At 43.9% G+C, this 26,129-nt stretch overlaps 1 protein-coding gene across 1 annotated transcript in view; it reads right to left on the bottom strand.

The window, feature by feature from the left end:
* IQGAP1 (IQ motif containing GTPase activating protein 1) overlaps window positions 1-26,129 on the bottom strand; it is a 446,185-nt gene that overhangs the window by 223,246 nt on the left and 196,810 nt on the right. Inside the window, exons 6-10 of the mRNA XM_086958211.1 lie at window positions 23,946-24,013; window positions 14,982-15,095; window positions 11,082-11,260; window positions 8,057-8,144; window positions 6,251-6,414 (exon numbers count right to left, since the gene is read on the bottom strand). Coding sequence (XP_086814337.1) covers window positions 6,251-6,414; window positions 8,057-8,144; window positions 11,082-11,260; window positions 14,982-15,095; window positions 23,946-24,013 — 613 coding nt within the window. The remainder of the gene's footprint in view (window positions 1-6,250; window positions 6,415-8,056; window positions 8,145-11,081; window positions 11,261-14,981; window positions 15,096-23,945; window positions 24,014-26,129) is intronic.

Genomic DNA, 26,129 nt, shown 5'->3' with positions numbered 1-26,129 from the left:
ACAAGATCACAGCAGACCAACTCGCCACCTCCCTGAGCCAACACCCTCCTGCCAGCTCAGCGAACCCCAGCCAGGCCGCCGACTACCTCACGAAGTGGATCAGCAACTGCGCGGACGAACTCGCCCCACTGAGGACCCCGCCTAGCAGACCCGGCAGCAAGAAGGCCCCTTGGTTCACCGACGAACTCAAGAGCTCCCAGAAGAACTGCCGAGCCCTAGAGAAAGTCTGGAAAAGGGAACCGACAACGAACAACAGGACCTCCTACAAACTTGCCACCCGGAAACACCACCAGCTGATCCGCGCCGCCAAGAAAACAGCATTCAAGGACCGGCTGGACAACAACGCACACAACTGCAAGGAACTCTTCAACATCGTGAAAGAGCTCTCCAACCCCAGCGCAGGAAACAACGACATCACCCCATCGCAAGACCTCTGCAACTCCCTCGCCTCATACTTCCACAACAAGATCGCGGACATACACAGCAGCTTCAACAACCAACCAACGCACACCACGACCGACCAGCCACCCCCCCCCAACACCACCCTCCACGCCTGGACCCCGATCAGCACCGAAGACACCATCCGCACGATGAACTCCATCCACTCCGGATCACCGACCGACCCCTGCCCTCACCACGTCTTCAACAAAGCCGACGCTGTCATCGCACCCCACCTACGAGACATCATCAACACCTCCTTCGACACCGCCATCTTCCCTGAAGGCTGGAAACACGCCGAGCTCAGCGCTCTCCTCAAGAAACCAACAGCGGACCCCACCGACCTCAAGAACTACCGCCCCATCTCGCTTCTCCCGTTTCCAGCCAAAGTCATCGAGAAGACCGTCAACAAGCAGATGGCCGCCTTCCTCGAGACGAACGGATCCCTCGACCCTTCACAGTCCGGATTCCGAGCCAAACACAGCACCGAGACCGCCCTCATCGCCGCCACCGATGACATCCGAGCCCTGATGGACAATGGAGAAACAGCGGCCCTCATCCTCCTAGACCTCTCCGCGGCATTCGACACGGTCTGCCACCGCACTCTAGTACGGCGCCTCAGCAACATCGGAATCCAGGACAAGGCGCTGGAATGGATCATCTCCTTCCTCGACGGAAGAACACAGAGAGTCCGCCTACCACCGTACAAGTCAGAGGCCTCCGAAGTCATCTGCGGCGTCCCCCAAGGATCATCACTGAGCCCCACCCTCTTCAACGTCTACATGAGCCCCCTCGCGGCCATCGTACGCAAACACCACCTCAGCATAATCTCCTACGCCGACGACACCCAGCTGATCCTCTCCCTGACCAACGACCCCGCCGCCGCCAGAGCCAACCTGCACGAAGGGATGAGAGAGGTAGCCGAGTGGATGACGACCAGCCGCCTGAAACTGAACTCGGACAAGACGGAGGTCCTCATCCTGGGCTCCTCACCCTCCGCCTGGGACGACTCCTGGTGGCCTCCCGCCCTGGGCACCGCACCCAAACCGACAGACCATGCACGAAACCTGGGCTTCATCCTGGACTCCTCCCTCGCCATGACCAGGCAAGTCAACAGCGTCTCCTCGGCGTGCTTCAACATCCTACGCATGCTACGGAAGATATTCTGGTGGATCCCCACAGAGACCAGGAAGACCGTCACCCAGGCCCTCGTCACCAGCCGACTGGACTACGGCAACGCCCTCTACGCCGGGACCACCGTCAAGCTCCAGAAGAGACTCCAGCGGATCCAAAACGCCTCAGCCAGACTTATCCTCGACATCCCACGATCCAGCCACATCTCCGGACACCTGAGAGACCTTCACTGGCTCCCCGTCAACAAAAAAATCACCTTCCGCCTCCTCACCCACGCACACAAAGCCCTACACGACCAAGGCCCGAGCTACCTCAACAGCCGAGTCAACTTCTACGCTCCCAAACGCCACCTCCGATCAGCCAACCACGCCCTCGCCGCCGTCCCCCGCATCCGAAGAGCGACCACAGGAGGAAGGTCCTTCTCCTACCTGGCCGCCAAGACCTGGAACTCCCTCCCGTCCGACCTGCGCCTGACCCAAGACCACCTCTCCTTCAGGAAGAAGCTGAAGACCTGGCTGTTCGAGCAGTAGCGGCACCCCCCCCCCCTCCCCCCAGCGCCTTGAGACCCTACGGGTATGTAGCGCGCTTAATAAGTGTCACTGATTGATTGATTGATAGACCTTAGCAGGCCATATTAAGTACCCAAGCTGTGCTGGGACAGTCTGACACATAGAAAGAGAACAACTTTACATAGGAACTATCTGCAGACTCTAAACACGCAGAGAGGTGAATGGAATACATGTCTCAGAGTTATTGATGACGCAAATGAATTTGGAACATTGAATGTGCCAGTAGATAAAAAGAAAAGAGACTTATTAAATATGATTTGTTTCACAACATGTGTGTGCAGAGTAACTCAGCGTTTCATGTATAGGAGAGGAGGTAGATAAAATGCGTATAAACTGATTTTAGATAAAAATAGTACCCTAAAAAACAGCTTATCTAATGCACTTTGCACACATTTTGCAGACAGTACACCTACAACATTTCTCAGTAACACTTAAGCGAAGTAGAAAAGATGTGGCACCAACTCGCACAAATGAAAGAGGGCACATTATTAATCTTTTGAACACATCTAACTCCATCTTACCAACTTTCGGATTCCCAATCAATAGAAAGAAGTAACAGACACCAACACAATGTACTATTAGTGAAACAGAAAGGTGTTGTGGCGAAAATGCATGAAACGTCCTCCTACAAGCGCAGAGGCACGGCCCTAGAAACATTTTGCAACATTGGTAGCACAATCTTAGATGTCACTATTAGTAATGTTAAAAGTTCACCCTATATTTAATTCAAGTCCTCCTTTCATTATTAGATTAGTATATTTATCTCTTTATTTCCTTTATCTTAGCCAACTATTTTTAAACCACGGTAAAGTGTATTTTTATTTTGAACACTTTGTCTGGGGCGCTGAACTATTTTGCCTCAATCCACGTTTATGAAGGACAGTATAGTCAGCAGGGTAGAATATCTACCAAATCACAATGCCTTCCTCATGTGACGTAATAGGTTTTATGAGCTCGATACGGCAGACTTGTACAGATTAAAACATTTTCATGAAGCAACTCTAATGACAGATAGAGTTTATGTTCTTTGGGGGCTGTGCATAGATTTTTGCCATATGGATACAAAAGAAAATTGAGTTTTTTGTTTATTTAAACAGATGTGTCCCTCAGTCATTCTGATTCAGTGCGCTTAGTTTAGTGACCAGACTCGGTGGGGGGGGGGGGGAGGGGTGGGGGGGGAGGGGGGGGGGGGTCCGTCCACCCCCACTCCTGAGGATAAACCGGCTCTGCCTCCTCTTGAATAGGCTTCCCAGATGTTCTTCTCCACATACACAGCTCAGTTGTTCGCCAGCTACAAAGGACAGCGTCTTGCACAGCATGTGCTATCACCTTTTTACTGGACACTGGGGGCATTCTTCCACTTAGGGCTGTGCCGTCTGTGGAACTGAACAGCAAAGACAACTACCTACCACCCACAGCTATCTACATATAGAAAAACTGCTCTCTTCCTACTCATTACATTCTTTGTCCACTGATTGTGTTTATCAAGAGATGATTCGGTTTCCTCAAAATACTTCATCCTAATAACGTTCCTCTTACAAAGTGTATTAAAACTGCTCGGTGCAGCTCCACTACAGAAGAACGTTAAATAATAAAATATAAGTAAAGAGGCATATTTCTTGGAGCTCAGGATTCCAGACGATGGAATGATTTGAGCCCTAACCTAAAGCTAGGACTTCAGGAAGCTCCTAAAATGGAGCTGTTAAAGCTAACCTAGAAATGAAAACCCATAAGGAAGAGGACAGGGGCCGGAGAATACCAGATGTGGACGGCCACTCCTGGAAGAATTCTAATTACCGCAGTGTTTTGGACAACTGACACTAATTTTGTGTAGTCACAGTATAAACATTTGTGAGCCTTAATTTAACAGTCGAAAGCACTCTACATGTCATGGACAGTTGGACTCAGATCTTCAGATATTTAAACAAAGGGTTTGCCTTGCAAATACTGGTAGTTCTGCTGCAGTTATCTCATTTCATAGAGGGTACAGGCTTGGAGGGACCCAGGGTGGGATGGATCTGATCGTATGTCTCCAGTCTATTAATGAAATGTGCCAGCTTGGTTTAAGCTCTTCAGGGGGCCAGGATGGCACCGGAATGGCAAAGAGCTGAAGTTGCAACCATCTCACAATCATGGTGCTAAGGCTTGGATAGGCATTGAGGAGACGCAGTTTCATTCTGCATAGCTGTGATAACTGGTAATACACTGGCAGTGATTTGTGGTGTTATGAGTCTTGAAGAAGAGATCGTTGTTGATTGTCATTTTGAATGAATTTTCGATTGTGGTAAAAAGCTGTTAGAGAAACAGTTCTAGACTTGTCTGGTGATGATCTACTCCATGATGCTGCTGGTGTCTAGCAGTGTTGTCTTTGTTCCCTCAGGGAGTAATCGCCAGGGAGGTTGGAGTCCTGAATGTAGATTTGGGGGGGAATGGGAGACTTGCAAATGGAAATGATCTACTTGATGCAGGTGTTGCTGTTCCATGTGGCTTACTAGGGTCGAATTGAGGCAAACAATAGGCCCAGTCACCAAAATAAAAGTGGCCCCCATTTGCGAACAAGATAGCTGAAGAAGTGGCCCACATTTGCAAAACAGTCCAGTTTTCAACTGGTCAGGCACGCTGTATAGGTATTTTCGAATGTTTGGGAGACCGCATGCATTTGCTGCAGGCATTGCTTCTTGTAAGATTAGTGAAATCAACAGGAATAAAACCAGCCCACCTTACCATGAAACAGGCCCACAAAGAAACACCGCTAAAAGAAACAACCCACACACTAAACTGTGAGACCTGCCCATGGGACAGTGCCTGATTGACCTATAAACCAGTCGAACCCTGTGGCCAAGTATGATTAGTCGGGTTTTTAATGACATCGTCACTTGTTATAATACTGTGACAGGGAGGTCCAACATTAATTTCCATACATTTTCACAATTTTAATATGGTCTCGTAGTGATATCTTGAATGGTGGCAAGCATACCCCATCTGGGGGTCATGCAAAGGTAATCTAAAACTTGTTATTGTCCATCCTTTCTTTGCCCATTCCCTACAATTTCATATATTTTGTGTAATTGTTCCCACTATCTTTCTCCGCTTCCTTCATGGTCTCTCCCACAGCACCCGTTCAACTTAAAACCGGAGCCTTCATTTTCTGGCTAGCCTGGAGTATATTCTGACTGCTTAGGCCACAGAAGATGCTTGGCTGGCAGGACTCTTTCTCTGCTACTATGGTAGAAATGCATTGCCTTTTAGCATTACAAATATGGCAACAAATATCATTCAATTTGTTTTTATTTAAAGTGCACATTTCTTCTGTAATAAAAGAGTATTTGTTCTAGTCCTGAATTCTGAAATAGGGCAGACCGTTCTAAGGAGTTAGAATATGCAGCTTGTACTTTTAATGTCCCCACAATAATCTTACATGATGCTTATTTAATATAGGTGTCATATTGAATGTATGTACTATGTTGTCTTTGTCTAAACCTATCATCCACCACAAATGTAACACTGCCAATTGTCATTACTTTATGTACTGTGGATTAAAGATGCAGAGTTTCTTGAAGAAACTCCTCAATGAATACAAATATACACAGTACACAAAATTAAAAAATGACTATTCGAAGATGAGACTTGTGTTTACATTTCTTTAAATAAAACATGACAAACACCGACACAATGCTATAAAGTTTAAAAAAAAGGCTAGTATTAAAAAACACCCACAAATCAAGCACAATTTCCTAAAATTGTACTAAGATTATTAGCATTCGTTAAAAAAGTACAACCTTTTAATTTATTATGTGTTTATTTAGTCTCACTGTAATGCCATGCATCATCTTAGGCTGTAGACGCATTAGTGCAATCAATAGTCTTCACTTGATGCATCACATACAATGCTCTCACACAGAAGCACAATGAAACAAATATACCCACACTGGTATATCGGGTATATTAATGTATACACGTGTATTAACTCGCTCGGTGTAACTTAACATGACCCCATTTTTCCACAAGTACTTGTCAGAGCTTGCATCTTCATTGTTGAATAACTTTGATAAGGATCAACACATGCACACACCCTAGGACGAGGCTGGTTTTTATCTGTGTTTGCATACCTCAGTTTTCTGCTGCTTGTCAGCTTGGAGTTGCTTCATGTACCATTCACTGTTTTCACGCAGCAACCCACGGAGCCCAAGTACTTGTAACTTCAGAGCCTCAAACAAGGCCGGAGTATCTCCCTGGTTCAAAGCCAAATCCACTTTCTCTATTGCTGCTTGCACTGAGGAAAAAAAGGATGGATACACATTTATTACTCAAACGTAAGCATGCCAAAAATCAAATGCAAAAACACCCACACCTCACCTTACCTAAAAGCTCAGGTCACAACTTGCTTTTTAAAGGGTTCAATATGAATACTCAAGCACTTACTCTGCAGACCCACCACAGCCAAACAAATGAAAATGTGAATGAAAAACTGTTGTTACTTTGACATGTATTCTACAGGGACTCAGCCTTTACTACCTAACTGCAGCAGGAATTTGGAACTGAGAACCGTGTATTAGTAAGCAAAAGGGCATACATGTGCCATTCCTGCACATGTCCCTCACCATGAGCTCTCCTGACTATCCATCTTCTCAGCCAGAAGAATATAGATCGATACATTACAAGGTTAAAGAGTTAGTTAGGAATATCATGTTCGATCATGAAATCCCTTCAAACCTTCATCATTTATGCCTATTTTATTTTACTAATGCATTTTACTGGGGTCATTATAAAGCACAGCCATGTCCCAGAAGGCAGCAGAGCAGTGTGCATATCAACAACATACACACGGCACATGCAGGTGTGTTTACAATCCTAGGAAAATTGTTAAGAGGTGGATATTTAGATCTTTTCAAAAGTTGCCCAAGGGTGAAAGCCTGGAGTGTAGAAGAAGATCTCCAGTGATTGATGGCCAGTAAGTTCAACTGGGGGAGGGGTAAGGGGATACATGCCCGCTCACTTACATCCATGCAGGCACGCACAACCACAAACACCAAACACACACAAACACCCATTGAGAGCACTCACACACACTCATACATTCATACATATATGCACACACCAAACAGTCAATAAAAATACAACACTTACCTGCTGCTGCGCTCTGGGAGGGAAGCCTTGGAGGTCTGCGGAGGCTTGGGACTGCTGCCTCCCGTCATTGGCTGACCTATCGCTGACCTATTGTCAGCCAATGAGGGGAGGCAGCAGTCTGTACCTTGTCATACAGTAGAATGGGATCAGCGAGACTGCTGACCCCACCTCTTTTGTGATGAGGTGTCAGTGATAACTCGGCCATGGGCACTTCAGGGTTTGAAATAGAAGCACCCAGTTACGAGGCTATCACTGAAGCACTCCCGTATCACAAGGGGGTGGCCTCGAGGACATTTGACGCGCTGAGGAGGTCGCGCCCACAGGAGCTGCGATATATTCAGCCCAGCAAAGTTGAGCTTACAGAGCTAGGAGTCTGCACATACAGCGCATGTCAAGCTCCGGGCTGCCTGTCCTGAGCAAGAAGAGTGTCCGTCATGCTGACCTTTACTGTCTGACAGACACATTTTTTGTCCAAAACATACGGGGTGTGACCCCTCCGTCCTTAAGAACGCAACACTGCTCAAGGTTATTCCAGACAGATGCATTCACAGTTAACATGTTCTTTAAAAATGAATGTAGCAAGGTATGCATGCAATTGATACAGAAATCCATGCTCAGTTCTAAAAACCATGAGTGAATGCACAGCGTAAGCACAGTGACAGACCCCCATGCTGTGCTAGGTTTGAGAATCTTGACTGAATCGCCATATATAGCTCCTGGTAAATAACCCCCTGTAACCCCGTTATATTTGCTTAGCTGCGTGCACGGATGGTAGAATGGAGTCTTACAGTTAACTTTGTTGACATTGCCCTGTATCTCCGCTTGTGTCAGCAGCTCTTCATAGACGTCCCTTTCGCCGGAGTTCTCATTTCCAATCTGAAAATAATGGAAAGGGAATATCAGGGGACTTCTGAAGTGAAGCCGAGTGCTATTGAGAAGCTTGTTTTTCTGGCTTGTGACTAACAATAACATTTTTGCCAGGAAGTGATAAGAAAAGTGAGCTTGCAGGCCAGTGCAACCTGGCCTTAATATCCAAAATCACTCCAGTTAGATTCACCTGTTACATATTTTTGCAACTTTGTGCTACCAACTTTTCTCGTCCTCCAAACAAATAGATGAATACCTATCAATGGCACTTTTGGAAATTTTGTGGCATCCTTTATGTGGAGAGCACAATCTGCCTTTTAATGTGCACTTTACATCGCCCATCAGTCAATAGCAAAAACATAATGAAGATGTACAACCTGTGTAATAACCATAACCCAGGCTTGCAAGCTATAGTAATTGAGAGTGTTACTGGTACTGTGCTCACACCAGTGACCAAGTGTATTAAGAAGGCAGCCCAGTCATGACCAGGTGATGCGCACTCCCAGAGTGCTCTTACATTCAGAAAAGCTATGGAACTTACACACACTTTCACTTTAGTGTGTTTCCTCATTCGATGTGAACAGTACTTTATCTTCCCAGCCTCACTGTTGTAATCGAAGCTTAGCCTTGGCCAGAAAGGTAAAGCGAAATACAGAAAAGAGCAGGTAGATCGAGCACTCACTTTTCTAAATCTGGCTGAATATGAGCAATTAGCCTTTTAAACGTGCATGGGCAAAGCCATAAGGTCTGGTGTTGCCGGCCAGCCTTTTGGTTTTAGGTATTTCTTGTTGTGTTCTGTCATAGTTTGTGAAAAACCTTATTAGTGGGGGAAGCAGCCAGGATATCAACCTAAAAATAAACGCTGGCTAAAGCAAAAAATATCTTTGGGTTGCGAAAAAGCACACATTCCCATAGTAGTCCTCGATGCTGAAGAAGACTACTTTGTGTGTGGCTATGATCCTTGGAAAAGCTATGCCTGGCTGATGACCCCAATCAAGCCAAAACGGGTCCTTGGTTGCTTGTGTTCCCTTTCAGGGAGAATCTAGCCTGGCAGTACGGCCTGACTTTTCCTATTGGAGCAGGGTCAAAACTGATTTGCATATGGCTGGGTGCAACCTGAGGTTGCATGATGGGCAGAATAATGATGAACTGAGATCTGCCCTGAATAATTACCAGTGGTTGAGATTAAATCAAGCATTCTTTATGTCACTTTTTTGTATGCTTCAGGGCCGGACTGGCCGGACGGACAGCGGTCATTTACCTGGTGGGCCACCATGGTGGGGGCCGGTTTTGGACCCTTAGGGGGCAGTTTTTGTTACCACGGGGGTAGCAATATCGGCCCCCTCTAACAAAATCGGCCAAAACCAGCCCGAGAAAACAGCTCGGTCACACTCCCCAATCTCCCTCAATGGGGGCCAGACGATCAGTTTGCCAGGGCCGGTTTGGGTTCCCAGTCCGGCCCTGGTATGCTTCCTTGCATAAGAAGAGATGCTGTAACTCAAAATGAAATCAGCCAGAGGCTGAAGTGTACTAACCCACTGCTCCCATGATGCATGCTGCAGAGGTTGGAAAAAAAATTAAATGACACAAGAGAAGGAAGTCTAACCGTAAACCCTTATAAGTAACAGGCAGGCAGAAAGAGAGACTTAGCAGACAGAAGCTTACACAGAAAAACAGACAGACACAAACGGAGAGGCTTGCACTGAGAGAGAGAAGCGTGCACAAACTGAAAGACCTGCAAAGACAGATAGATAGAGTGAGAGGCAATAAGACTTGCACAGACAGACAGGCTTGCACAGACAGACAAAGACTTGCACAAAGAAAGAGGAAGAGAGAGAGAGAGAGAAAGAGAGAGAGAGAGGCTTGCACAGACAGAGAGAGGCTTGTATAGAGAGACAGTGGTTTGCACAGAGCGGCAGACGTTTGCATAGGGAGACTAAAGGGCTTGCACAGGCATACAGACAGAATTGGAAACATACATTTGCGAATGTGGATAGAAAGATAGAGTTGCAAAGGATGATGGACAGACAGAGACAGACAGATAGGACAAGATACTGAAGTGAGTGTCAGTTCAAATTAGTAAGTTAAACGTCTATATAAGCAGGACATACAAGAGCACTGTACGCACTCTAGAAAGTTAAAAAGCAGGATATGCAAACTAAATAGGTTTACAAATATAACAACATACAAGAGAACTGAAAGCATACTAGAAGGTCAAACAAAAAGGGCATATGCACTAAATTGCTTCATAAATATAACTATTGCCCTCAATTAAAATTAAAATAGGAATAACATACAGGATTGCAGTTGGAAATGCACTTCATTGCTTGCATGCCAAAAAAAGACAACTGCACGAAAACAGTTTCAAATTGAATTTTGGTATGTAGGGAACAGAAGCAGCCAGAAAAAAACCCACAAAGGCCACTCCAAAAAGGGAGTTACAACACCATCAGCAGAAGATGGGAACGGCTAACGCTGAAATGTACCCTGTGCTCCACATGCAAGACTGTAGGAAAGCTTCCTCCTATCCTAGCGAACTCTAAAAACAAAGGCGCACTCTAGCAAAAAAGTAAAGTCAAAAACACTGGCACTGAATAGAACTACCTTGTGTGTTGATGTGTACCTGTCAAAGAGCAAAATGCAGTCACTCATTACCCAGTGGCTGAAGTGGGATGACTCCCAGCCCCATGCTGTACGCTGCAGTGGGCGGAAAAAAATGTGAATGACACATTAACAGACCATTGGATGAAGACCGGTGGCTGATGGCCCAATTAAGTAAGTGTTTTGTACATATACATTTTTAAAAATCAAAAGGTCTTGGCTAACGCCAGATCTAAAAAAAAAAAACATCATTGTTGATGCTGTAAAGCTTTATTGGTGGTAATCCAACAAACTAAGAACGGTGTAAGAGCGCGCCTAAACAATAAGGGCATTTCAGCTACTTACCCTTTTGCGAGCATTGGTCATCTTACTCTGCTTCGCTTGATGCAGTACTTCCTGGTAGGTGGGGGCCTGGGCCTCGTTCAGGTTGACCAACATAGCATTCGGGTTTCGGAGCGCTGTGAAGGTCCCAGCAGCATCTCCGTGATCGATCGCTTCATTAATTGCAATAACTGCGGCATGCACTGTCAAAACAATGAAAGGGCAGTTAGTCCTACTGGGTTTATTTGTTAAAGGTCAGAGGTTAATTAAATGCAAAGCATTGTTCACTAAGATCCGGCAGTGCGGATCTGTCTACATCACTCCCATAAGCTTGAATCATTAGGATGAAATTTGCAGCTGTATGATTAAAAGGTCAGTCAGAAATTACGTAATCAGATCATCTTCCATCATTCGGTTTCCCGTTCCATTGCCTACAACTGGCTGCACAGCTGTTACTTCCCTCTCAACAGAAGTCGGCACTTTATTGAATTCCAGGGCAGTTTCAAATAAGAACATTTAGTCGACGGAGACTTGAAAATCCAACAAATATCTATTTCCAAATGATATGGACAGATTGTCTAATGATGAACTTGTTAAATAGGAGGATGGCATATTTATTTAGATAAAAATACAAAACAAAGAAATGGACAAATAGCGCCACAAAATAAACAATTTCATTGAAAACAATGATCTGAGGCTTGGTGTAGTGAATGGCAAGAGTTAACAGAAATTCAGAAACACTAGTTGTGTGTGTTGTGGCGCAGTTGTTTACACTCCAAATACTATGTCAAAGGCTATTTGGTGTCGAGTACAGTTGTTTTTCCAGTTATATTTTTGGGACACGAGTAAAGTCCCAGAGAAGCAGTCGCTCCTTCTCCTTCAACAACACTGCACAATGAACCCGCTTCTGACAATCAGAATATTACTCCGCTTGCAAGGGGATAAGGCTCCAGTCAAGCATCGCATGCAAATACTTCCAGAAATCGTTGCAACAAGCACAATATACATTGGACACTTGGAACATAGCACGTGCATCAGCTTTAAAACCGAGGTCACCAACCGAATTCCAGGTCATTGATGGGAGTCTGATTACTCAACACTTCTATTTTCTTTTAATTACCGTCTACTGCAAAGGTCTGACCCCTTGTGGACTCTGGGGAACACTTGTAGTGCAGCGTGCTGTTACAACTGCGCATGCGTTCGTGGAATAAAGACCGGAATATAACCGGCTCTCGTCTTCCTTGGGGAACTCCCGCCAAAATAAACAAACACAAGGAGAGCACGCTGTCCGTACACTCCTGATTACAGTACCTTCCAGCATAACAAGCACTGGCAAAGGTCTGCCTTGCCATATTGATTTTCGACTATCTACTGCAGTGAAAAAATACAAACAGCAAGTGCTTTCTATATACTAACCATCTATAAGAACAATATTTTAATGTACGAAGATTCGGAATACTTTTGAGATGTAAAAAGTATCGTGTGCGCTGCAGTGCTTGCAAGACCAGAAGTTGAATTATGTCCCCGACAGCCAATAGCATGAGGTCAGAGTCCTCTAGGCAGAGCCAATGCCCACTGTAAGAATATTAGTCACAATGAATCATGCAAAAAATGTCCTCCCTGAGACAAAAAATATTGCCCTGGGGCATCCCCGACGGAGGTGATGGTTATTACTGTTAGAATAGATGTTCCCTTTAAATACCCCTCCTGATGCAAGGCTGGTGCTGCTGCTGGGCTATGGAAACTTGCCTTTCATGGAATAATACCGAAGGAGCAATGCCCCAGTGTTTACAGCATAAGATCCGTATAAAAGAACAGTTACATTTAAAGCTAGATCTCAATATTAAAGCCCTTTCCCCTCTCCTGCAAAGAGCAATGAACAAAGGCCCTGTTGCCATCTCCACTCATTTGTGCGCCTGTTTCTGAAGAGACTGTCGGTCTCGGCAGGGCAGCACTGCCTTCTTGAGCATGCTAAAGCGTGGTTAGGTATTGCCAGTCATAATGGGCTCTGGTGCTGGCGTGGCCTAGGTAGTACCACAAGCAGGGCAGGTTCTTGCCATGGGCCCTAAAACAGGTAGGATGGAATTCTTTTCAGTCATATCCAGGCCCTGGAATCAGATGAAAGTGTTGATCTCCTTTGACAAAGATGACAGTGACCACGGACTCATACCGAGAGGGCCAATCCAACGAGATCCGGGCACGCTTTCAGATCACCAATGACAACTTGAGCACAGAAGTCACTATAAAAGCCTTCGTCTGTTTTCGGTCTCATTTCCCTCCAGTACTTCCCACTCTGCATAGCATTGTCCGGAAGATAGAATTTTCAGGAATTAACTACTTGGTGGTCTCGGACACTGCTTTCTTTCCCATATTTGAAATCCGGTGTCCAGTCTTGGTAGAGTGGGGCCTGGCGGAATCACTAGCCATTTAGCACTTAATCTTGTCGATCCCTTCACTTCATCCCTCAGCTTCGGTGCTGTTTCTAGAGGGTGATATTCACAGGTGGCCATAAGAATGTCCTGTTGGGGGGGGGTGAAGGGTGCTCTCTCTGGCATCTCATGCATGTGACCCGGATTGGGTGCTCCCCGTTTCCTGTATATTTGACTGTAGTTATGTTTTAGTTTGAGTAGGCTGCTATAGAGGCCTTTTCTCAAGCCTTGGTAGGCAGTCTCTGTGGTATCAGCTAGAGGGCAGTGCCGTTTTCAAACTCGCGAGTAATCCTCTGCCTCTGACCAGGATCAAGTATTTGTCCAATGATGTGATCCTAGGTTATTTGCAGTATCCTCAAGGACGTCCAGACAGAACCTGACAGGAGTTCCGTCCTCTGTTGTACTCTGTCTGGGACCATTTTAGACATCATCCATACATTTTATGGGCTTTTGTTCTGAGGAAATGTCTTTCCTGGAGAAAAAGATGGGATTACCACCTTTGTTTCCCTTTAATGGATTTAGGAGCCAAATCAAGACTTCTCCTCCCGGAATGACGGGATCGGTGGAATATTAACCCGGGCACAATGTCTTCCTGTTTAGGACCAAACCTCCAGTCCATCATTAATGTTGCTGGCGTAGGTATGTTTAATGATTAATCTCTGGACAGGCTACTCTGCCAATGCCCTGGCCAGTGCCCTCTACATTGATCAGCAAGAGGAATTGGGGTCTTCAGGAATGGCATCCTCTCTCCAGTACTACAGGATTGACAGGTCTTTCCCATTCCATGATTCAGTACAGACCGCGGGTTGCGTGGGCAAGCTGTAGGACTAAGGCGCTAATGTGCAGCTTTTGTAATATACTCAGAATGCAAGGACTGGGAGAAGAAAGGTGGTAACACCTGTGTTACTTTCCTGTGATCTTCAGTACTTAAATCTCGCTACCATGACCCACCATTTATAACCGAGCCACCCTCCCAAAATGAGCTCTACACAAATTCTGTGGTGCGCTCAAGTCGTTACACAGAATGGACTGCAAGGGCCTCTCTTTTATGATACCTTCCAGCACAAGGAAGAGGTTTAAGTACAGAGGGGCTGGCTTTCATTTGAGAAAAATATTTAGCAACATGATTCACCCCTGGGACTAAAAGCAGTGCCCATACAAGTAAGCAGTTATACACTTATAATACTTTGTATATAAAGATATATATGTACCATCAGGCTGCATGTGGGATTCTCTCCATCTACTGATGGTAATATACATGAGCACTGCGATTTCCCTCTGTGGGCAGTGAAGTAGGTGAAGGTGATGAACTTATAGGAGGATTAAGGGAGAAAGGTTTCCATCCAAGCAAGCCTGCATTCGGCCACTGCCCTGGAGATTTAAAACTCCTAACTAATCTCGGAAAACTACCCCTAGGAGCATTTAAGGAAATTCAACGCACCCATGTTGTCTGTTCATACTAGACAACACACACTCAGCCGTGCTCAGTACTTACGGGCTGCTTCATCTACAGAAAGCTCATTGGCCAGGATTCCGCCAATCTTGCTGAACGCGGGCATCTGAATTCCATACTTTTCCAGCTCCTTTGTCATGTTATCAATCTCTTCCACTGAAAGACAAAACAGAGATGACTGAGATGCGAAATCAGACCAAACGCTCAACTGTACCCTTTCCATAATGTGCTAAAGAATACACGAAGACACTTTTAAACTAACACTGGTGACACCTGGAAGAGAAAGCATTCAATTAACCAATAGGGAAGTGACTTTTTCGGAATGTTGCGTTTCGTTTTTTTTTAATGCAACATATTACTCATGTATAGTGCATTCTGTGAAAATCAGACTATTACTCATGTATAGTGCATACTGTGAAAATCAGACTATAACTGAGTTCTGGTTGCGGTTGGGGGTCTATAATGCACCACATTTTATAGCTGTGCATTTTAGGCTGAAGATAGACCAAATGTCTTACAATGATAGTCAGTAGGCCATAAATGGATTCAGAATACATGCTCATCCAATCCTTGGCCTTACTGCAGAGTGCAGAGAGCAATGGTCAGGTGTGTTAATTGCACATGTGATTCTCTGCGAAAGTGTGTAAAGGAGATAAACAACTATCGAAATATTGCAAGGGCAAAGGTTAAGAAAAGGCTGTGCTTTCAGGTGAGCAGGTGCAGTTATGTGTACGGGTGAGGGGAAGGAGATGCTAGGCAGTATGCGCTGGAGAGAGTGAAAAGAGGGTGCTGAAAGGTAAAGAGATGAGCTATGAGATTAGCAGCTAAAGGGTTTTAGTAAGATATCAGAAGAAAAAGGGCATAAGAGTCTAACTGAGAGACTGCAGAAAAAGTGGGCCTGCATTTACTGAACATTTGTTCCGTGTTTGCATCACAAAAGTGGCAGAGATCTGGTGCAAAGATATGGGGTGGGATTTACTATCCAATATAAACCAGGATTTGCCTTAGAAAGTTCCCCCAAGTAAGGCTAAGTTACGCTACATGCTACTTTAGATTAAGGGGCATTCTATGAGTGGTACACGTGTGCTCCCACGCAACCACCCTTGGGTTTTGACACAAATCCCCATCTACTAACATTTGTAGACAGGGATTTGCACAAACACCTTACGCTTTCTCGAGGCAGGTGGATCAAGAAGAAATATTTTCATTTATCCTTCATTTTCCAACTTTGCAATTGTGCTGGATTGTATAGCGCACATACACAGTAACAAAAGTCTTAAGAGAATAGTTTCTTGACAGGAAGGATCTGTTTCCAGTAAAAAACCTGCTTTAGAGAACGCACGCACCTTTGCACTATGGTGCAAGAATGTCTGCATCGGCGCATGGCAAATACAAGAGCACCAGAAATCGGAGAGAGTCAAAATGTTTGCCTATCTCCCTTTGACAGAAGATACCACAGCAGCTTTTGTTGCTACGCTGCCTTGCACAAAGTATTAGGTGTGGCGAGGAGAAGTTGAGTGATTGCGGCACTCTGAAGGCCACTTACCCTTCCACAGACCTTCGTAATGTTTAAATCATAGTCTGCTGAAAATGGATAAAGTGTGTGTGTGTGTGTGTGTTCTTTCTTTCACCCCTTTCTAGAGTTGCCACTGTGACCAACTTACTGAGGTAAACTGTGCTGCAAGTATGCCACCAATCAGACAGATTACAAGTCCAAAGTACAAATATGTAAAACACATAACACACTGCTAAAGAAATGACATAATCAACTCCATGTTTTGAAAACACATTTTTACCCTAGAGTCATTGGACAGCAAGTTAAAGAAACAAATAATTAACAGATGGTCACATACTATGAATAGACTTAAATCTACTTGAAGTGCCTACCCTACGCCTTATGACCCATGAAACAGCAACCTCTGCTAAGGAAGCAAATACACGGACACACTATTGTGCTTGTAACCAATACCAAAGGCTGTGTGCACGGCTTCATAAATATTACGAAAGTAATATTTCTGGTCAGGGGAAAAAGGCTGTCCACAGACTTACCCATGGTAATTTAGCAATGGTCAAGCCGTCTGGAGCAATCCTTATTGCCCGCGTCCCCATGACTTTCTTCTTCATGGATTCGTGCACATCCAAGCCCCTATGTTTTCCTTCTTCATGGATTTCCTCACTGACACGTCCCCATGACTTCCTTCTTCATAGATTCCCCTACTATCACCCTCCAATAGTGCCCTTGACTTCTACTTAGCCCTTCTCAAACATTTTTCTAGCGCTACCCATCTCAATGTAGTCTGTCAGAGAGTTTTATATCACAAACACACAGAGAGACAATGAGTAATAAAAGTGCATAAATCAATGCATAGGAAATGATACTTAAGACAATGGGGCCAACAAGATGTAGAAGTCATCACATGTCAAACTGGTAGACATTATAGGTTAGGAGTGCTTGGTCTGGAGAAACAATGGGGCAAATGTACGTTTTCATGCAGTAACCACAGTTGCTGCGCTGCATGGCATTACATAAAAAAAGAGAGCACCATACCTACTAAGATATGGTGCTGCTGCTCTCCCCTCTAATATTGGCATACCTTCTGCTTCCTTGTGCCAATATACACATGCTTGCCCTGTAGTGCAAGGGTGTGTGAGTGAAGTCAATCACAGGTTTTATAAGGGACTGGTACCCTTTCAGCAGAAAATTCTATGCTTCACCAAAGTTTAACACTTTGCCACTATGTAGGTGTTCTGTACGGTGCAGCTCAAATGCAAAGGTGGAATGGTTTGGAAAAAATAAATGTTTTCTCCAACTTTATGTCTGCCTCAAGATGTGCAAATTTTTTATGCAAATGCTAACCAAAGTTAGTAGATCTGGATTAGTATCAAAATCCATATGTGAGTGCATCATAATGTCCATGTATTACCAATGGTACGTCTACTTGAGGCAAAGTAATATATGGTGCTACTTCTATTCAATTCGGGATCACCTGTCTTGTATAGTGCATGGCTATCCAAGGCGGGGTTCCCAGCGCAGTTAGTGCTAGCAGGAGTGAGAATAGATCAGGAGGATTAGGTAAAAAAGTAAGCCCGGGCGGAGCGGCACTACGCGGAGGTGGAAACTCCGCTCCGCTACCCGCCTCCACTCCCCCCCCCCAGGAAGAATTACATTAAATATACATTAAAGGTAAAAAAATATAAACACTTACCTTGACTTCAGCGTCCCCGGGCTGCCATTCTCCCTTCCTCGGTTTCACAATTATCTGTGCATGAACTTGCGCAAGCGCATTTTAATGTGCATGCGGGCGCACGCATGCGCATTTTAATGTGCATGCGGGCACACGCGTAGATCATCATGAAACCGAGTAAGAGGAGGATGGCAGCCCGGGTACACCGCTGTCAAGTTAAATGTTTATTTTTTTTACCCTTAATGTATATTTTATGTAATTCTTCCTAGGGGTGATGGAGGCGGGGGCTGGGCAACTCTGCTCCGCCGTAGAGTGTGCCGAGTTGTGCCTACTCTGCGTTCTTCGCGGAACGTGGAGTAGGCACAACTCGCCACACTCTACAGCGGAGCGGAGTTGCCCAGCCCCCGCCTCCACCACCCCTAGGAAGAATTACATTAAATATACATTAAGGGTAAAAAAAATGGCCGTCCGCCCACAGGTATAAAAAAAAGGAAAGTTTTCAATTGTTTTCTAAAACTCATCAAGTTTTCAACTATGCTCAAAACAGCAGGCAATGAATTCCAGAGGTTAGGTTTAAGATAAGTAAAATAAAGGCCTCATCTTCTAGCGCTCTTAACTCTGGCAGAACAAGATGGCCCAGATTGACCTAAGACCTCTGTTGGTCCAATGGGGGGTGACCAACTGATGGAGGATATGTGGGCCTACTTTATGCTTTATCCGATGTGTAAGGCATAGTGCCTTGAATTAAATTCTGCAGTCTAAAGGAAGCCAGTGAAGGGTTTTAAGCGCCATACATGCGTTTTAGGAATACACAACAGCATTCAGGCTGCAGTGTTCTGGGCGATTTGACATTTTTTAATGACAATCATTGGAGTGCTCAGGTAGAGTGAGTTGCCTTAATCAAGTAGAGAAATAATAAGTCCATGAATCACTGGCCTTCGGACCGCCATAGGGAGCCATTCTTCCTTTAAGCTCCAAGGAGGCTGTAGCAGCAGCCAGTCACCTTCTTTACTTGAGATGACATGGAAAGATGTTTATCCAGGCTTCTCCAACAAGTAGTTTGTAGATAATGGTAGCTATCTAGGTAAGAGTAAGTAGCTCTAACTAACTTAGAAGCTTTTATGTGGTTGAATTATTATATGTATACCAACTTTTAATGTGTATAGTTGAGACAAAAATGTATTTTTTTCAGAACTCATGAGCGGATATTTGGAGAAAAAATGGCTACGTTTCCAAAACATATTTAAGGCTGGTATTTTAGTGATAAATCATGTGACATTCGGGAAACATTTTGCACATTTTATTACCTTAATGTCAGAGACATTGCAGCTATGGCTAAGTCCACCCATGCAAATGCATTATTTATTGAAAAAGATTTTTATACGCTATGACTTGCAACCATGCATGATGGACTAAGATGATCCCTGGTAGTAATCTTGCATGTGGTGGACAATAATGTAATCTTGTCTAAAGCGGTCACTATTACAATACTAATAATATTAGTAGCTCTCAAAGAGTTTCACTGAACGTAAGTGGCTCTTATTACAGAAAATGTTGGCGACCCCTGGTTCAGAGTAAATCCCAAGCTCTTGATTTCCAACTTGGGAGATAGACTATCTCCCAGGACGGAGGCCAGTCAATCTGGTCCCAGAGTGCTCTATTGCTACCAGCTATCATTACCTAGGTTTGTCTCCGTTTAGTTTTAGGCAGCTGGCTGCCATCCAACTGGATACCTTCTCTAGACAATTGTTAAGTCTTAAAGCGGTAGATCCTATATCGGGCAACAGAGATACAATAATCTCTGTATCGTTCGCATAAGATACCATCGTAAAACCAAACAAGCAGATGATAACTGATAAGGGGCGGACATACAAATTAAAGAGTGTAGGGCTCAAGGAGGAACCCTGTGAACCCCACATTCAAACTGGTGATTTGCAGATACGAAGGGCCCCTCACTGGCCTTAAAGCTCCAATTCTCCAAAAAAGAGGTGAGCCATTTTAAGCCGGACTTGTAATGCCTACTTCATCTACATGGTAGAGTAGAGTGAGATAGAAGTCCTTATCAAATGCCACACTTGGGTCAAGCAGAATCAGTGCTGCTGATTCACCCTGGGCTAGGAACATTTTAAGATCTGTGGCGATTAGGAGCGCTGATTCTGTACTGCGGTCTGTAAAGAATCCTGTTTGAGTAGGGTGAAGGACATTATTGGCTTCCAGGTAATCTATAAGATGCCCATTTATCGTCTTCTTAAGATGTTATTAACTCCTGGAAGTAACAATATGGATCATGGGTCAGTAGTTTTCTACCATCTTAGGGTCCAAAGTGGGTTTCTTGAACAAGGGGGTTATGATGGCATGTTTTTATTCCTTTGGAACACTGCAGTTGTTCAGGGACGAGTTATAACTCTCTGACAAAGCGGAAAGCATCACATCCCCATCTTTTCATAGAATAGCTTTTGGAGATGGGTTAAGCGGCTAGCCTGATTTAACTGAACTTGCCACAGCAAAGACAACTTCTTAGTCCAATTGAGGAAACGTGGAGAGTTTAGCTTTAGTATTATTAATTATGAACCTTCCATTTGTCTTATGGTTGTGGTCTACCGATCCCGTTAGAGCATCATAAATGCTGTTCACATTCCCAAGAAAGTGATTGGCAAGTGTTTTAGTGTGCTTCGGATTGAGGAGGTGCGGCTCTTGGTATATCAGGTTTTGAGAAAGAATTTACAAATGGAGTAAATTTCTTTTAAAGAGTTGAAGGATTGCTTGATCCTTTCTGCAAAATCACTTATCCAGACTCTTCGATTAGCATACTGGTTCTTCGAATAGCATGCTGGTATTTGTTCAAGCCCAATTTATAGACCTGTTTGCAGGCATCATAGCAATTGACACTCCATTTTCTTAAGCATTTTTTGCACTCTTATTTTTAATTGTTTTATTAACTCCTTTGAGAACCACTGATTTTTATCTTATGTCTGAATTTTCTTCCTTATTTTTAATGGGATGTTAATCCAGGGCCATGCTAATCTAATTTTTAAATCCTAAATAGAATGTGGAAACATCTTTATCTTGCATAGTACTTGTGACTGTATTACGTAGGCCCATTTCCCACCTGGCTGTATCCAATTTTGACCATTGCTTAGTAGTCTTTGAATATGTAACTCTAGATGTATGCATCCCTGTTACTGGACTTGGAAAAAGTAATGAGGTAATGATCGGGTCCAAGATATGGCCCTTGCTATGCATTGGGGAGTTAACCAGCTGAGATAGACGGATTACTGAAAGGTCCTGAAGACAATTAGCAGCCTGTGTACTTGCTGCATCTTCAAAATGTTTATTTAAGTTGCCTAATAAGATGAAGTTCACTGTCTGGAGACTGACAATGTCGTCACAAACTCCCTGGATGACCCCGGGGGCGATAGACCAGTATCCCAAAAAAGGTATAAGTATGGGAGAGCCTAATGGAAAATAGCACTGTTTGAATGCTAGGAATTAAGACTGGAGTACATTTACAGTGTAGATTTTTTAAACAATGATGGTAACCCCCTCACCAGACCTGGCCAGCCTGATCACACCTGGCAATTATATAGCCCCGTGGTAGAGCCACTGATCCCCACAAACGCCGGGGATGCCTGGTTTCACCTTGGATACCCAGGAGGGAACATCTCACAGGGAAAGCCGGGACGGGTTCCCCAGAGGTCTATAGCGCCAGGACGCCTACGGGTAGCAGTGCGCTTTACAAGACACACACATTTACATTTACTGATAAAGCTTGTCAACATTCTTCATTGGGCCACGTTTCGGTTAAAAGGAGCGATTCCGGCTAGATGTCTTCTAAAAAGGTAAACAACTCTATTTTGTGACTAAGAAAGCCAACATAAATATTGGTACACAAATATTTAACTTTTATCTGTTGAATTGGAAAAGATGGGTTGCGTTTTTTTTTCACAAAGCTAAGTGAGATTCAGGTGGATGTACAAAAATAATGCGGAGCATAAGTAAAACATTAGGTCTACAGGGAAGCAGCACAAATAACCCCAATGCTCAAAATGCGCTGCCGTAAGAAAGGTTTCAGAAGCTCAGTATAATAATACTGGCAGCTCTCCCAGCGTGGGGCAGACGCACTGGGCCGGAATGACAGCCGCACAATACAGCATTAAGTCGTGACCCGGGAACAAACTGTTTTAGATATCAGGGACTCGCAGCAGAAAGCACTAGGCTACAAAGAGCGCCAAAAACCTGTGTGTATCAGCACCACGCACTTTCACTTGTCAGGCGTCCAAAGAATTCCGAGACCTGCTTGTACTCTGTGTGGAGCTAATGAGGGGAAATTTATAGACGGTCTCATATAAATGTGAGATGCTCTAGTGAGCAAAGTAAATAATGCCAGCGTAGCTTTGGACCAAGTGTGTGTCTTGCCTGAAGCCTTTTAAGAAAATAGTGCATTGAGGCTGTAATTAAAACCTAGGCAGTAATAACACACAAAACAGGAGGTGTCCTCATAGGAGGTCGCAAAAAGAGACAAGGCGGTACTAAGGAGGCACTAATAAGCCTTTTGACCAATGAAAAGCCACCATTTACAAAGGACAGGAGCCAATTAAAAAGATGGGCGGAAAGTGGGAGGAGCTTTATGCCCATATCCTGAATACAGCATGTCTCGAAGAGACAGTGCAAGCGCTGCCTAGGCGAGACCTAAAATGTTCCAGGTGCACACAGAGAAAACCTTTCTTTGCAGAAAGAAACTCCCCTCTCTTTGAAAGTTTATTTCTGCAGAACAGAGACCAAAATAAACAGCATGTCTGCTTTGTATTGTTGCCAAAAGTGCTTCAGCTGCGTCTGAAGACTTTCAACAAAAGGGAGCCTGCCAAGCTAGAAGAGATCTCCAAATTTAGTGAGTAGGCTGCCATTGGACTGGAGTAGGTGTGGCCTTCACAGCAAGCGTGGGATGGTGTGCCCACCATGTGCACATGCAGAAATGGACGTCATAGTCCACATAATATAGTACAGTATAGTATAGTGAGCAATATCAGACAGAATGGGAGAAATGGAAAAACATCGCTATCTACTGCAGTCCTCAGTCCTATTTGTCTAAAATGGCGATTAGGAATGTAAATCAGATCTTCAAAGACTAGTAAAGCACTTGAACCTTTGAATTACTGCTATATGCACGAGGATCACAAGTGCTGAAAAGTGCAGCAAGCCCCACACAGATATCACATTTGTTCACACTTATCGAAGACAATTTTTGATGAGAAACATTGCGGAGGTAACAGCTGTCTCTAAAACCTTACTAAACCAAGAATGACGTAGTAATGGCTAAGTGAATTAAGCAATTTGCACGACGTACGCTGACCAGTATCGGCGAGGTGTGCATATTTTCAAACAGACCCCAGTGAGAAAACTTCACTTAGATCTTTGCTTAGAACGCCTAAAGAAGCAATTTATTTACACATCTCCTCTGCAAAGAAGGTTGTGCTGTTCAGAGAAATGCAACTCAACAGTTTTACATCTTACTTTCCTATTAAAGCAAAACCACAGACTGAGCTTTGGGACCACACCCATGAAGATACTTTAACAGCATGGATCTATTTTCATCTGAAGTGGCTATGCGCATTAGGACTCAAACATTCTGAATTATAACCCCAATCTGAACTGTACTGCAAGCTAAAGGGTATGACCGACAGCATTCGAGGAACCATACATCACCATCATGTCCTTTACGTTAAATAATGCACTCATTCAAAATAAACACATTTTAAAAACACAACATATACAGTCAGAAAATCTACAAATACATACACAAATACCATAAATGGTTCCTTACCTGTAAAATCTACCTTTCCGTAAAGATCCTGTATCTGTGGGGCCAATCCCAACTTGAACAGGTACAAGCTAAAGAAAAATAACATTTAGGTCAATTACAGGGACAGAAGCCAGGCACATTATATCAGCTCGACTATTTATACAATTAGAAATAATAACAGTGCAGAAGCTATTGCTCAGCCAGATTAGTGTGACCCCATTATTCCTACTGCTACCCAATCCATTATCTTAGACCAATTACTGAGCCCCTCCCCTTGAGACCATGCACAAAAACCACCCAAGAGGATCGATTCTGGAAACTTACCTGCCAAATGTAAGCCAAGGGTAGCCATTTCTTAGCACACAGTGCTCCAAATACTACTTAGTCACTCACATGGAACGGGAGCAGTGTCCAAATAGTGGAAGAAAGCTGTTGTTAAACAACTGTTGAACAAACTTTCTTTAGATCTTACTGATTCCAATGACTTTCAATCCATACCACTTTTTCTATATGTATTGAAACTTCTAAAAACAAATGTTGGTATTCAATTACAATGTTTCATGAACAACACAGCCTAATTGACTCCTGTCAGGCTGGCTTGTGTCCCAGTTAGAGTTCAGAACTGGTTGTGGTCTCCATCATGGATGATCTACGAAGACAAACGGATGCCGGAGATGTGTGGTACTTGTTCTCTAAGGCCTTTTAGCGGCCTTCAACACCACTGAGCACACCATTCTTATCTCAGGACTTTCAGACTATGGGATTCGGGGAACACACTTGAACAGGCTGAATGTGTTTCCATCTGAGCAACAACGTCAAGCCTTGGACTAGTCATAATGGTATCCAAAATCATAAGTGCCTGCTTTTCCCAAATCAAAATGCTTCATACCATCTTTCCTTTTAAATAGCAACATATAAGCATTTTGTGAGTTAATTCCTTGATCCACTCTATATTGGACTACGGAAATGAGTTTTCCTATCAGCCACAAATAAGCTAATTACTAGGCTTCAGCTTATACAGAACGCCTCAAGGTGGCAAACTGAAGCTCATTTTCATCACTCCTGTACTGAGGAATCTTCATTGTCTTCCAATAGATTATTTGTTAAGGCCGTGACAATTGCACAGTAAGTAGAATACCAAAATATACCTAACTTTATGATTGCAAAGTTTATTTGGTATAAACCAACCAGATCCCTCCATTCGTAACATACATTTCTGTAGTCCATACCCAAATCACACTAAAACGTTTGGAGACAGAGCCTTGTCGGCTAAAATATGGAACTCAAATCCTTTGATTCCCTAAGGGAGGCATTTTTTACCGAATTCAGAAAGACCCTTAAAATAGATCTGTTCAAATATTATCTGTTCTAGTGACTCCATCATCACGAACACACAAACAGTCAGATTGCGCCAAGAAGCTACAAGCAAACATTACACTCCTATATTTGCGCTGATGGGAAAGCGGTAACCCCTCTACAGTCTTCATCAAATGCCTAGAAGAGTGGTGGAAGAATGGAGGTTTAAATTTTGAGTAGGCTACGGTTTAAAAAAAATGAATTGTACTAGAAAAGCTAATGGCCTATTTTCCAATCATGTCGCTCATTTTTCTTCTTAAAAACCTATCAGCAAGCACAAATGTGAACAGATAATTACCAGGACTAAGGTCCAAATTTAAATGTTGCCGAAAAGAGTACCCTATTGATACTGAATCACAACAGCGACGGAGTACCCTTTCCGCAAACATAATGGTACAACCATTCGATTTAAATGCGGGCGTACCTGAATGCTTAATTTAGATGGCCAGATGCTTAATTTAGATGGCCAGACAAAGAAGTTAGCTTTCGCTGCCAGTCACTGCCAGGAAAACCCTTCAATTAGGGGGTGGAGAAAGCTACAAAATACCCCTGTCCTGGTAGAGAAAACCTAAAATTCGTGTTTCATTACTGCAAGGACAACCTCTACTATACGATATCATTGGGTTTCCTTATTACACTTAATAAGTGATACATTTTCTGTGGGAGCAGGTTGAAATATCAGGTTTGGTGTCTCAGGAACTGTAATTTAGAACCCTCTTTAAATTGTAAAGTCTGTTTTTAAGTCGTAATTCTGAAAATGTCACTTTTAGAAAGTAGCATTTTCCTGCCCTAACCGTTTGGTACCTGTAGTCCGTTCCTGGGTCACATTACTAGGTGTAATTGGCCTTT

The sequence above is a fragment of the Lissotriton vulgaris genome, chromosome 2_1, assembly GCF_964263255.1.
Source record: "Lissotriton vulgaris chromosome 2_1, aLisVul1.2, whole genome shotgun sequence".
Classification (NCBI taxonomy): domain Eukaryota; kingdom Metazoa; phylum Chordata; class Amphibia; order Caudata; family Salamandridae; genus Lissotriton; species Lissotriton vulgaris.
The sequence above is the reverse complement of the archived record's forward strand: the minus strand, read 5'-3'. Positions and strand labels throughout refer to the sequence as shown.